This window comes from Trematomus bernacchii, unplaced genomic scaffold, assembly GCF_902827165.1.
Source record: "Trematomus bernacchii unplaced genomic scaffold, fTreBer1.1, whole genome shotgun sequence".
Classification (NCBI taxonomy): domain Eukaryota; kingdom Metazoa; phylum Chordata; class Actinopteri; order Perciformes; family Nototheniidae; genus Trematomus; species Trematomus bernacchii.
Window position 1 is genome coordinate 5,522,609 of NW_022988097.1, and position 13,620 is coordinate 5,536,228.

Consider the following 13,620-nt stretch of genomic DNA (forward strand, 5'->3'; position numbering starts at 1 on the left):
CCTAATTTCCTATATACTGGGAGCCTTGTGTACCTTATGTGGAGTTATTACAAGTTGTGTGTTACGTAATTGTGTTGTCTTAATTTTGTGTCAAACATATTTTTTAACAACAAAACATTTTAAATGCATTGCAGTGGACCTGTAGGAGGCAGTGTTGTCGAGTAGACGGGTGAGGTGGAGGTGCGCTTGTTTTGTTAACCAGAGACGCCCTTTATAGTTGAACCCGCTGTGAAAATGATGCAATTTCAATATTCACAATATAATATGCACCCAAAATAAACGGCTGAACATAATTATTTTGAAGTGTATGCGGCGAATGAGTGACAGTGTTTACATTTTTTCACTTCAATGTTACCACCGCCGCCCTCACGGACTGTCTCTTTATAGAAAAACGTTCGCACCCAAAGCCGTTGCACCACCACGTGTCTCATGGCTGTTGCACAAAACATCACGAGTGGCTGCTTCAGCTGTGTGTGTTACAAATACTGCACATGGTAGCGTTTGGTAGCTGCTTGTAGTGACGGACACCACCGGGCCCCATACTCTGAACTTTTTGGAATTCTTTGTTTACAAGTTAAAGCACAACGTTTACTTTCATTTCTGCAAGTTGTAAAACAATTACAACTTTGAAGTCAGCGTTCAAGGCTGTGCGCGAGCGTTATATAGCGAGTTTGAGGACTTTGACAAACAGTTGTAACTTGTCCCACTCCGCCTGCAGCAGCCACGCAGAAGCTATCATGTCGACCGGCTCAAATGAAGTTAAAAGCTGCCCCATCCCCACCAGGGTGCTCACCCTGAAGGACTGGTCCCAGCTACCCGACCTTTACAGCCAGACACCCGGGGGCACCCTGTTCTCCACCACGCCTGGAGGTAAGACTCGCGGGGTGCAAGGCTTTCTCTCGAGGGTTCACCCAGGCTACTGTTGTTTTCGGAAATTAGTTTTCACCACGGAACTTTCCAGAAAAAGTTAGCTAAAAAAAAGTGTGTGAATTCGTGCAAATAGACACAACCCAACGACAAGAAGCTGCAAACAGTACAAGAGTGATTGAAACGCGTGTCAAAGTGATTGTCTAACTATAATTTACCAATGACAGGATATAAGTTGTATACAAATGTCGCGTAGCTCACATTCTGCACGGTGACAGTTGGCTGCAGCTCTCATGTTGTCAACAAGCTAACTGTCATTTGAGGACTTTTTGCAATGCTTTTTGATGGAAATGCACATACACTTAGTGTTGAGCTAAAGAGTTTTTTTTATATAATAACGTTTTAAACTGCTATAATAATAATAATAATAATAATACATGACATTTATATAGCGATTTTCCTGGTGGTCAAAGCGCTTTACAAGCAAGTAAATACAATGTAAAATACTACACAATAACAGATATGTCTAGTATGTTTTTCTAATGGCAGCTTGAACCTTGACATGACAAAAACAAACACGCATTGAGGGCTGAACAGTCACTTCTTGCTGGATCGAAAACACACACGTAAGTCTAAAGACAACATAGCTGTCTAACCCATGACTTGTGATTTAAAGAGGGTGTGTTTGTGTTCAGTGATTGGCCCCTGCCATGGTGGAGGAGGTGGAGGCCGTCCTATCCCCTCTGCTGTCTGCTTTGCATTTCAGGAACTGTAGAGAACATTCTGTACAAGAGGAGGCGGTGGAAGGGGAGGGGCAAAGGAAATGTCTAATACATGGGGACTATGACAAGTGTAAATAAATACCGTTTCAATGTGTGCCCAACATTGATCACTATGGTAAACATTGCACAACAACTTGCAACTCAGTTTTGACTTGTTCCTCTTTATGTGCAACACATGTCCCTATAGTGGGGTCCTGCCATGTGTTGCTAGCCCGGACCCTCTTTTACATAACCCACTCTAAAGCTTTAAATGCATTGCTAGCCTATAGCTTGCATTCCAGCCCTCTTTCCTCGCCCCAGTTCTCCCTCCGCTTTCCTTTGTCCTGGAAGAGCTGCTCACCACAGTTATTACATAACTTGTTTTTCCTCGTGTCGAGGTTGAGCTAGTTCAAACTCTAATAAAGAAGCAGCAGTCCCCTCCTTGACTCGAGTCACATCCTGGTCAAAGTTATCACAACACACCATTTATGAGGCTGTTTTTTTTCGTTTGGCCCGAGTTCAAGTGGTGACACGCATGAGAGTTGCAGCACTGTTTGTGTGGAGATTAATACGTGGCACAGCTGTGAGGAAAAACTTGAAAAGCAGTTCCTGGATGCAGACCTAAACATATCGCATCTGCCAATCGAGTTTCCCCAGTTAAAGGACAAACATGTGGTTTTAATCTCAAGGCCTCTCCCTTGAAAGAGAGAAGGTTTTGTACTCTGATTTCCTAGAACTCATAGCAGCCCTCCCCTCTGCACCGCAAACAGAATCCTACTGAAACCCCCTCCTGTAGAGGATACTGATACAACACTCCCCAGATGTACACCATGCCATGATACACTTGTAAGAATAATCATAAATTAGATACTCCAGCAGTTGGTATGTTTTATATTTGTTTACCCCAGGACAAATACAATATTTTCTTTCTTTTATTCTCTCATAAACACAGGTACACGCATCATCTACGACAGGAAGTTCTTAATGGATTGTCGAAACTCTCCTATCGCCCGGACCCCCCCATGCTGTCTGCCCCAGATCCCCGGGGTAACAGTACCTGCTTCACACCCCATGGGGAAACTGCAGGATCTCAAAGAGGAGGAGGAAGAGGAAGAGAAAGACATTGCAGGTAAACTATTTAGCGCTTGCTTTTTATGAGTGGACTTAACCAGTAAACAAACACACAGTTCAGTCCATGTCTATATATCTTTAATTCATTTGTGGTTTTATGAAATAATTAATATGAAAGAGGTGAACAACACATATCAATTTCCCGATGCATAGAAGGATTTTACAGATGTGTTGGGCTGCAGGAATTGGGGCAAAAATAAATAATTGCGGTTATTACGATTTAAAAGCGATTGTTCATTTTTGCGTCATTATTGAAAAATATATTAAAATGATCAAGAGGCTCGTCACCAGACATACGTTTGGTTCAGTCTGTAGTAGGGCTGCTCGAGTATGGCAAAAATCATAATCACGATTATTTTTGGTCAATATTGATATCACGATTATTAAATACAATTATTCATTGACTTTGAAAACATCAATTTATTGAACTTTAAAAAAACAATCATTTGAACAGTATGTTTTTAACAGTTGATTACCCTGAACTTTAAGTATAATTCAACTGAAAAACCAATAAAAAAAACAAAAATTATACATTTATATCTACATTTAAATAAATAATATCAAAATACCAATAAAGATCAACAAATATTTTTGGAGCGCACTTCCACAACCTACTAAACATATATAAATATGATAACTAATGTCACTCACAACCTGTAATGTTTAATTATACTGCTACACGCAGTACTCTTAATTTGGTAACCCCTTATCCGGAAACAGGAAGTAGCTAAGAGGCTCCGGCTTGACGAGTTAGTAAAAGTTGACTGTACGCTAGAGACCGGAGGATAAAGACACAGCAACTAAAGCTTCCCTTGTAACGTGTTTATATGGATTTATTAAACAGACTGCAAGTCACAACACAACCTGGCTGAGAGGGCTTTTAGGGAGGGGTGAAAGCGCACGCGTGGGCAGGATGTATAACGCAAGACAAATTGAGAGCATCATTGCGAAAGGGAATGCAGCAAAATAATCGTTTTATTTCGATTACGCTGTTTTCGTAATCGTTGCAAGCCATAATCGAGATTAAAATACGATTAATTGCACAGCCCTAGTTGACATACAAGATATCGTCGCACAACTACTTTGGCAAGACAAGGAAAAGCAGCAAAAGCAACCTATGACCGCACCTGCTCCACCAGCACCACAACCCGACTGGTCCATATGGCCAGGAGCACCATACGCCCAGCAACCATATTACCGCGCACCTAGAGGAGGAGGGCCAAGAGGCGGATACAGAGGCAGAGGTTCCCCCAGGAACCAGAACTGCTATAACTGCGGTGCCCAAGATCACTGGTCCAAGGAGTAGGGCTGCTCGATTATGGCAAAAATCATAATCACGATTTATTTTTGGTCAATATTGATATCACGATTATTAAATACGATTATTAATTGACTTTGAAAACATCCATTTATTGAACTTTAAAAAAAAAAATAACAATAATTTGAACAGTATGTTTTTAACAGTTGATTACCCTGAACTTTAAGTATAATTCAACTGAAAAACCAATAAAAAAAACATATATTATACATTTATATCTACATTTAAATAAATAATATAAAAATAACAAATACCAATAAAGATCAACAAATATTTTGGAGCGCACTTCCACAACCTACTAAACATATATAAATATGATAGCTAATGTCACTCAAAACCTGTAATGTTTAATTATACTGCTACACGCAGTACTCTTATTTTGGTAACCCCTTATCCGGAAACAGGAAGTAGCTAAGAGGCTCCGGCTTGACGAGTTAGTAAAAGTTGACTGTACGCTAGAGACCGGAGAATAAAGACACGGCAACTAAAGCTTCCCTTGTAACGTGTTTATATGGATTTATTAAACAGACTGCAAGTCACAACACAACCTGGCTGAGAGGGCTTTTAGGGAGGGGCGAAAGCGCACGCGCGGGCAGGATGTATAACGCAAGACAAATTGAGAGCATCTTTGCGAAAGGGAATGCAGCAAAATAGTCGTCTTATTTCGATTACGCTGTTTTCGTAATCGTTGCAAGCCAAAATCGTAATCGAGATTAAAATACGATTAATTGCACAGCCCTAGTCTATAGGCTGGGATATCTCTGCAGCTCCACAGTACTTAATTCATAATAATATATAAACATGTATTTAGCATTCAACAAATATTGTGCTTCCTGTGATTTGAATATAGATCCATAGTGCAACTAAGATAGAATTTCAATGAACTGTGCAGCCCTGTTTTCAGGAACTTGCTAAGTTTTTTCTTGTAGATACTAACTGAATGTTATGTCGTCATGAGTATCAAACATGTACTGCAGTTAGGTGCAGCATGTGTCCCAGCAATATCATGGCTGCATTTGCTTGCAGCACAACTGTGTTGAAGGTCGGGGCAGGAGTGCTCAGTCATTATCGCCACGGCCCACGTGTTAGTTCAGTCTTTCAGGGAATTCGACTCCATCGGTATTACCATGCTTTGGAAACTAGGCTAGTGACTTATTACGCAATAATCACAAAACGCAGCTATCACCATCAGATATCCTTTAGTTGTCCCACTTTGGATACATTTACTTTGTTACAGCAAAGAAACAGAGCAGATAAAATGCATAAATAAAAGGGTAGACTAACATAATAAAAGGCAAGCACATGTTAATAAACCCAAACACTTAAGAACACTTAAGAACAAGGTAAACAAATGACAGTAACAACACATTTAAAGTGAACAAATAAAAGAATTGTAGTGCCAGTCATAAGTTGAAATGCAAATAAAGTGTCTATTGCACAACATTCTTGTTTCAGTCTGAAGATGCTAAGCAACAGTCTGTAATATCAATAATAGGAAAAATAATATATATATTTAAGAACGTTTCTCTACATTTTAGGGTCCTACTGTCAGTTGTTAATTTGTTGGTGAGGGGTGACGATATTACTGTATATTTAGTAAATGTGTTTTTTTCCTGGTTGTGTGAGAGGACACCTCATTTCGGCAGTGTTTACCAAAGGTTCGGGTTCATGAGCAAGTTGAGACGGATATTTATATTTGAGGAGAATACATCAAACTGTCACCCTCCATTCCTCGTGTCAACCAGAGACCACAGGGATTAGATTTGACCCTTGCCTATTGTGTTCCCTCTCTTGGTTGGTAAACAAACAGGACACGTAGTCTGGATTCCCAGCTGCACCCATTCAGTCCACTGTTGTTTTGTTTATCTCACCAGTTATGAAAGCATCGATAAGGTCTGTACTTTGTCGTCTTCTCTCCAGGTCCGTTAAGGCGTGGCTGTGCTTTGGCTGTGAACACATGTTAACTGTCAGCTGATTGTCAAATACCTCCCTAACCGTTTCTCCTCTTCCTTCTCCTCCACAGATGACAACCAGTTTGAGATGGACATCTGAGCTCCATTATTACCTCCTGTGGAGAGTTATTAGTTAAAACACCTCCAAGGTCATTAATGACTGTCATGCATTACATATAAAGCTTTTTTTCACCTTTTTTTAAACGCCTTTGTGAGGAACCAAAAAGAAAAGTTCAACTATAGGGTGTTTTGAACCCTAAAAAAAGCAAAGAAATGCTATTTAACGGGCTGATTGGTTGCTCACTCACCTCAGAGCTGCAGCAGGATTGAATAAAATCCATTTTGATTTCACTTTTTTTAAATCTTTTGTAAATAACATTGTACAATGTAGCCTATTTTTTAAGTTGGGGGAATATGAGATGATTACATTAAGAGATGTAGAGTTTTTCACTGCAGGCATCAGTTTTTTTGTTGTATTTCTCCCAAACGGATGGCTTACTTTCTTTGTGATGGGCAAGCAAGTGTCTCCTAATATCGGGGGGGTCAGGGCCTACTGAAAATCAGCTCTACTCTGTATTGTACAGAGGAAAAGCTGAAATGTGAATAATTTCAACTAAAGGCTATTCAGACCTGTCAAACTGCTTGTGTGGGTTATTTTTATTAAATGTATATTGTCCTGTGAATCTATTATGTAAACTGAATAAAAAATGTATATTATGTAACGGCCCTTTTTTTCACACATTTTTTACTTAATTTTAAGTTTAAATGTTTTTCCCGAACTGGCCCTTGAAGCTCAATGCTTTTATTTTATAACAGCACACTGAGTCAATCTGTGGTCTGTTAAGGTCTGCCTATATTTCAATAAGAGCTTGTCTTGTGTAATGGAAAAACATGTGGCCCCAGAAACGTGTTGAGAGTTAACCAGTTGCATAAGGCCTCACATATAGAATGGTATGTTTTTGTGCACTGGAGTCAACTCCCCTCACTTAGCCCCTCTGTCATGGATTGGTTAAGTAGTTAAGCCTCAGGCTAAGTTATTAGCATTTAAGTCAAACATAAGTATAATCTTTGTTGCTTGAGATGCCACAGTCTGAAATATCTAAAGAAATAGGTCTGATGACTAATTAACCACAAATGATTCTTATACGGGATGATGCAATATGCCAGTATCAACTATAACTGAAATAAATATTGATATTTAAAGAATACTAATATGATTATACTGACCATGTGATTTTCTTTTGTTCATCAGTTCATACTGATGCCTAGATGTCAAATTATTATATTTTGTGATTTAGTAGTTATGTTTACATACTCCACCTACCTATGAGTTTTTAACCTTGAATATTTATTGAGTTTTAGTTGTATACAACCCTGAGTACTGCACCCATATGTTGAGTCACAAACAAAAAGAAATAAATGTACTGATAACATTCATACCATTTTCTGGATCAAACACATTCTTAATTCTTTTGGCAACAATAATCATGTAGTGAAAATCTGATATAGCAACAATCCACATTATAAACGTTGCTGTAGATGCGCTGAGGTGAGCCAAGAGCACACTTTTCATATGTAGTTCCTTGACAGATGTTTCAGTCACCCTGGAAACAAATGTAAAACTTATATAGTCATGATACCTTCGTACAGTATTAGAATCAAAGTGCACCATTAGCATACAGTGCTGAGAGGCTGAAGGCTATCTCCAGACCCCTGAACTGTTATGTATTCATCCTCTTGACCAGGGTCAGGGCTTGGTGCGTCTGTTTGTTTTCAGACGCTGATTTGTAGATTAGGCCGTCTGACTGTAGGAGATGGCCTTTAGGAATTAGGTCAACTGCAGCTCCAAAGGCCAGGCATATTGAAACCACTCTGCAATGTGAGGAGGGGGGGGACACACCTGCTGGTTTTCAACAAGGCAGTTATCTCAGATATTTAATCGTGAATTAGTACGTGTTAACTTGAGTAAAATAATTGGCATCAATATTTGTTTCAACACTGGTGACCCCAACACTTGGAAAGCTATTGCTGATGTCAAGGTAAATACAAATAAGCAGGTCTCTATGCGTCATATGTAGGTTAGTAATGTAGGTCTGCTCAGCTGGTCAGATCCCACGGCCTTGCACTCGTCTGGCTTCAACCTTGCATTCCATCAACGTTAACTACCGACTTTAGGGCGGGAAGCTCAGAATTACATGATTTCACTCATTATCTCGGAGCAGGGTCAAACATGTGCTCAGTATTTGACTAACCACATTTCATCAAATAAGATCTCACAATGTAAACTGGCTGTCCTCCAAATGTTACTGTGCCCTAAATCAAATTCTGGACCCAGACAGACCAGGTGATAAGATAGCCTTTTGCACAAAGTCAGGGTTATACGTTATCACTTGGCTGCCTTTCTAAAATGTGCATATTTCCTTTCGGGCATAGGGGGTTATTTTATATTGGAAATGATAATCCAGTGTTTTGGTTGGCGCTAAGAGAGAAGAGGGTATGAGTCTTTTGTTCCACATGCACACAAACCGGTACACCTATATGTTATTATGCCATGTGGCCTACTATCCTGCGATGGGCACCAATGTGCATTTGGTTTGTCAGTTTTGGGAGCACAGCCAATTGTTGGTGGCTTTATCATGCTTGCAGCTACATCACATAAATACCTTTTATAAGTAGCATCTGAAGACCAGGGTGGAGTTTAGTTTAGTTTTCTGGTCAAACGGTTAGATAGAACGACTGCAGTGATGTTTTGACCCTGTATGGACTATTTCACTCTGGCAGAAAGTGTGTTAGTGGGACAGTGATTCAATTCTTTAAGCATCAGTTTTGGGTTTGATACCTCCACCCTTAGGCAGCCCTAACTATTCCTTGAAGTGAGCCTTTTTTTTAGCGGAACCTTTGGATACTACTTCGATTTAGTGCTTAGGGTAATTCCAGCTCTGTGTGTTAAGCAGCTGATGTCTGGGCTCCACTTTGTTACAGCCCTGCAGATTTATGTACAACATAACAAGAAACTGAGAAACAAACATGGAGGTCAGTAATCAGTCATGTATGGGTGTGTGGAAATGTGCAGCTAACACAACCAAAACAGCAGATGTGTCCAAAAAAAGAGCTCTGGGGAAGGCAGTGACCTTAAACGGTATATTCTGAAACCCCCCACGCGCAGGTGTGGCTCATCTGAGAACTGAGAACTCGATATAGCTATATATTTTGTATTGTATTATGAATGGACCTGGGGCTGTCTCATTATCAGATTTTCATTACATGATTATTGTGGACACAAAATTCACAACTATAATATTATTTGGATAGAATGCAAGACAAAAAAACAGCCACCAAGGACAGAAAACAGAGACCCCTAGTGGAGTAGAGGGGACGTCTCCCCCTCCCCCACGGGAAGAACAGAGCTATATCAACATACAATAAGCAACTACATGGCATACATCTTAAAGAATAATGTTTCATTTAATAATTCATGTGTTAACAGTAAATGTTCTCGTATTGGTTTCTCATACTCTGAGTTAAGAATGTCCACCTCTGCAGCCCTTACATACACCAAAGTTTCCAGTCCATTTATATTTATATTTAAATATTTTACAGAGGAGTTTGTTCGAATACCATTCATAGGCATAGCCTGTATACATTACATTTGAAACCAAAAAACACAAATATTTTTGTTTACGACAGGATTTGCTTATATGTAGTGACACAAAAATATTTTCTCCCTTTAAAAACCTTTCAATTTTATATGTCAACAAATGTAAATAGAATTGTGAACATGACGTCATCCATTGCTCGGATTTCAGTTTTTGTAATGTGGGCGAGTTAGCACATATTTAATAAATTTCAGAAAACTTGTATTTCACATTAAAAAAATCTGAATGTAAGTAATCAACTGGTCGGGTTTCATGGTGATATCTATAAGTAACAATTTCACACTGTAGTGTCTCCCCTATGTTTTTTTCACTTTGGACAAAACCTACCAATGTCTTCATGCAAAATATGCATTTATTTTCCATTTGCACGATATCATGGTGAAAACATGGCCACTTAAATATGAAGTAAACCTCATGTCAACTATGATCTCATGGCATGCAGTAGCTGGCCCTTGGTTATTTGTTAATAATTACAAACTGATAACTGGGATTACGTCAAGCAACCTTTTCCACTGCTGTAATCTGTTGCTCAGTGGGAGAAATTCACTGGCATGTTTATCACTGGACATGTGACAGTGACACATAAACCTGTCAGTAAGTCATTGCACAAGGTATCCATCACCGAGCAAGGGCAAAAGAGTGTGTCAAAATGCGAGTGACAAGACTTATTCTGCTGTTTAGAAATGCGATCAACTCTACATGACAACATAATGTCATATATTTCAGTAGTAAATAAAGTCATAATAAAAAAAAATTATGTAATTGCATCACACATCGCATTTAATCCAAATTGTGACAAAAAGTGTGTAAATGTGTCATAATGTCTTTATTTTTTCTGATTTAAAATGCTTCATCTTGGCTTGTAGAGAACATGTTTAATGTTTGTTTGCCATTCATTCAGTTGTTTTTCCTTCGCATCAACCTTGTAGCAATGTAAACAACCCTCCTCCACTTTCCCTCTGAGTTTCAATGAACTCTGGTGATCTTGCTCCATTGCCCTTTCCAAAACTATTTCCCCTCTCCATCTCCTCCCCCTTGCCCCGAAAGAGGGTTGGGTAGAGTCCGGCTCTATTTCTGTCAGCTGCTCCTGCTGGAGCCCTTGGTAAAGGCTCGGGCTGTATCGTCGGGGCAACCATGAAAACAGACACTCGGACACACGCCAAATCTATAACATGACAGAACAGGGACCTAGATTTGGAACACACATACAAACCAACATCTACTTAAACATTTATATTAAAGGCCCACAGTTGCTTTTTTTGAGTATATTGTATTTATTTCCTAAAGTTGTTTCACTCTATTAACTGCTTGTGTCTCAGATTAATTTTCACTTTGTTGGATTACAAGTAGGCTATATTTCATCACTGGTTTAATCCGTTGAATTCCTCTATTAAGATTTTCACAAAGGGACTATTTACATTTTTCAAAGTGAAGATAAAGACAACAAACTATTTTCCTCATAGCTTACAGCTAAGTCTACAATGAAAGCAAACCTTGCTTTCTATACATCATTTCTATTGACAAGCAATACTGTATGGCTCACACAAAGCTCATGATTCCTCTGCTATTTATCAAAGAATCACATGTGGATGGAATAAGTATTCAGATCTTTAATTAAGTAAAAGAAAAAAAGAATAACAAGTCTAAAAATACTAGATGGTGTGTAAAAGTCCTTAATTCCAACTGTTACTTAAATTAAAGTACAGAAATATTTTCTTTACAAGTATCAATGGTAAAGGTATTTCTTCTCCTTTCACAATGTTATTATTATACTTTTAGGGGTTGTAGTTTTAACAAAGGCTACCACTGGAGTTTAGTTGGGTAGTACTGCAACATATTTAATCATTTACATTTTTTACTTAAAATTAACCAATAACTTAAATTGTCAAATGAATGTAGTGAAGTAACAAGTACAATATTTGCCTCTGAGTCGTAGTTAAGTATAAATTACCTATCATGGAAATACCAATATGTACAAGTTTGTCAAAATGTTACTTAAGAACAGTACTTGAGTAAATGTACTTAATTAATTTCCACAAGTATGCCTTCCAAACAGTCTCAGTCTTTGGACAGCTGCTGCCAGACTATTGCTTAACATGTCTCCTTCCACCAATATGTTTTCCATGCATGACTTTGTACTGGCATTATTACATTACATTACATTGCATTTAGCTGATGCTTTTATCCAAAGCGACTTACAATAAGTGCATTCGACCAAGAAGTAAATATAGCTTAGCCTGCATATGTCAAAGGTCAGGTCCTTGTTTTCTCTGGGAGCATCACTAATCTCCAACTCTGTCTGTTGTTATAGGCCACCATGTTGTACAAACTTCATTGCGCAAGCTCCTATCACATGTTGCTACACTGTGAGGTATCACCTTGCGGACAGGGAGCGTTTACTTTTAGGTCTCACTGTCAGTGGCAGCTGTCAGGCTGGCTGGCTGCCGGCATGCTTTTATTTTCATACAGTACTCATGTAGTGTCATGTCTGATGGAGGAACTGAGATGATGTTTCACAACCCTAACCCCCCTCGAAGAGGAATGCATGGGTGTGTTTATCAGCAGCCATGGTTAAAGATACTTTACAGATTATTAATATATATCTTAACAGAAAACAAACAATACTTCGCTATAGATTAACTACCAAACGGTAAATGTGCATACCTTACACTGCTTTTATACATCTTGCAACATTCTCTTGCACCATTTTATTTCTATTCTGTTATTTCTTGCTCTATTTTGTATTGGTTTAACAGTTTTATGTCCTGTATATATTCATGTTGCATTGTTGGAGGAGCATGGGACTTTTGGGGAGTTTTCCATTGCCATATCTACACTGTAGCTACTGTGCATATGACAATAAAGCCTTGAATCTTGAATACATTTTTTACACTGACAATGAATACATATGCGTGTATTTGCAAGTGTTCTTCATTCTTTGCTGTGAGCTTTCTTGTTGCTGCCCACCTAAAGTCCTTTACACACCAAACTGACACCAAAGAACACCAGAGAACACGTCCCGACGGAACGTCGCCTCACGTCGCCTCTCACGTCGCCTCACGTCGCCTCTCACGTCGCCTCACGTCGCCTCACGTCTCCTCACGTCGCCTCACGTCTCCTCACATCTCCTGCGTCTCCTGCGTCTTGGCCATGTTTCGCACTGGAACACACCGCAAAGACTTCAGCCGACAGCCAAGTTGCACGTACGAACTGCGCATGCGTGAGTGGCAATAACTCTCCTTACCAGCAGGCGTCGGTAGTGTGTATTCGTCATTCAAAAGAGGCAACAACCGGAAGACAGACTGCGTGATACACCACACCGAGAGAAGAAGAACAGACTGCGTGATATAAACAAACAACAAATAGCGTGTGTGTTCCATTTTCACTCTACAGCGAGAAGCTCATGGGGCTTTCCCGAACCTGTGTCGAGAGCTGGAGTTAAAGGGCCCATGTCATGCTTTTCCGGTTATTACCCGTCCCCTTGTGTGTTATGAAGGTTTTTATGCATGTAAACAGTGTGTAGAGTCAAAACCCTCAAAGTACACCCTGTAGCGAGTAAAACTCTAACACAGAAAATACCTCCCCAAAACGCCTCGTTGGAGATACGTCACTGCCCATTTGAGTCTTCCATTTAGTTCCGGGTACGGCATGATGTCATGCGGTACCCGGAACGAAATGGACCAATCCCGAAGAGCTATGGCCACACCCAGCGGCGCTGGCCGCACCCTCTGCCAGCCTAACATTTACTGTTGGAAGCTCTGGTTCAGTTCACAATCGATCCAGTCATGCCAATGCCAAGGACCTGTTTCCTGAAATGTGAGGGGAAATCTGAGCTGTTTGTCCTACCGACGGAAGAACCACGACGAAGTCAGTGGTTGAAATTTCTGTTTAACACTGTTCCTTCAGAGGTTCGAAGAACGTTACTGTGTGCGCGG

At 39.7% G+C, this 13,620-nt stretch overlaps 1 protein-coding gene across 1 annotated transcript; it reads left to right on the top strand.

Annotated features, from left to right (window-relative positions):
• Positions 1-450: 450 nt before the first annotated feature.
• Positions 451-6,667, top strand: eif4ebp3l (eukaryotic translation initiation factor 4E binding protein 3, like). The gene is made up of 3 exons (XM_034121301.1): positions 451-870; positions 2,581-2,757; positions 6,101-6,667. The coding sequence occupies exons 1-3, from the start codon at positions 738-740 to the stop codon at positions 6,127-6,129; spliced, it is 339 nt and encodes a 112-aa protein (XP_033977192.1). The 5' UTR covers positions 451-737; the 3' UTR covers positions 6,130-6,667.
• The last annotated feature ends 6,953 nt before the right edge of the window (positions 6,668-13,620 follow it).

What these genes read in the sequence shown, in the direction of transcription:
- eif4ebp3l (XM_034121301.1), top strand. Translation starts at nt 738, where the DNA reads ATGTCGACCGGCTCAAATGAAGTTAAAAGCTGCCCCATCCCCACCAGG. An exon ending in GTTCTCCACCACGCCTGGAG is followed by an intron (nt 871 to 2,580) that starts GTAAGACTCGCG and finishes TCATAAACACAG; the next exon opens with GTACACGCATCATCTACGAC. An exon ending in GGAAGAGAAAGACATTGCAG is followed by an intron (nt 2,758 to 6,100) that starts GTAAACTATTTA and finishes TCTCCTCCACAG; the next exon opens with ATGACAACCAGTTTGAGATG.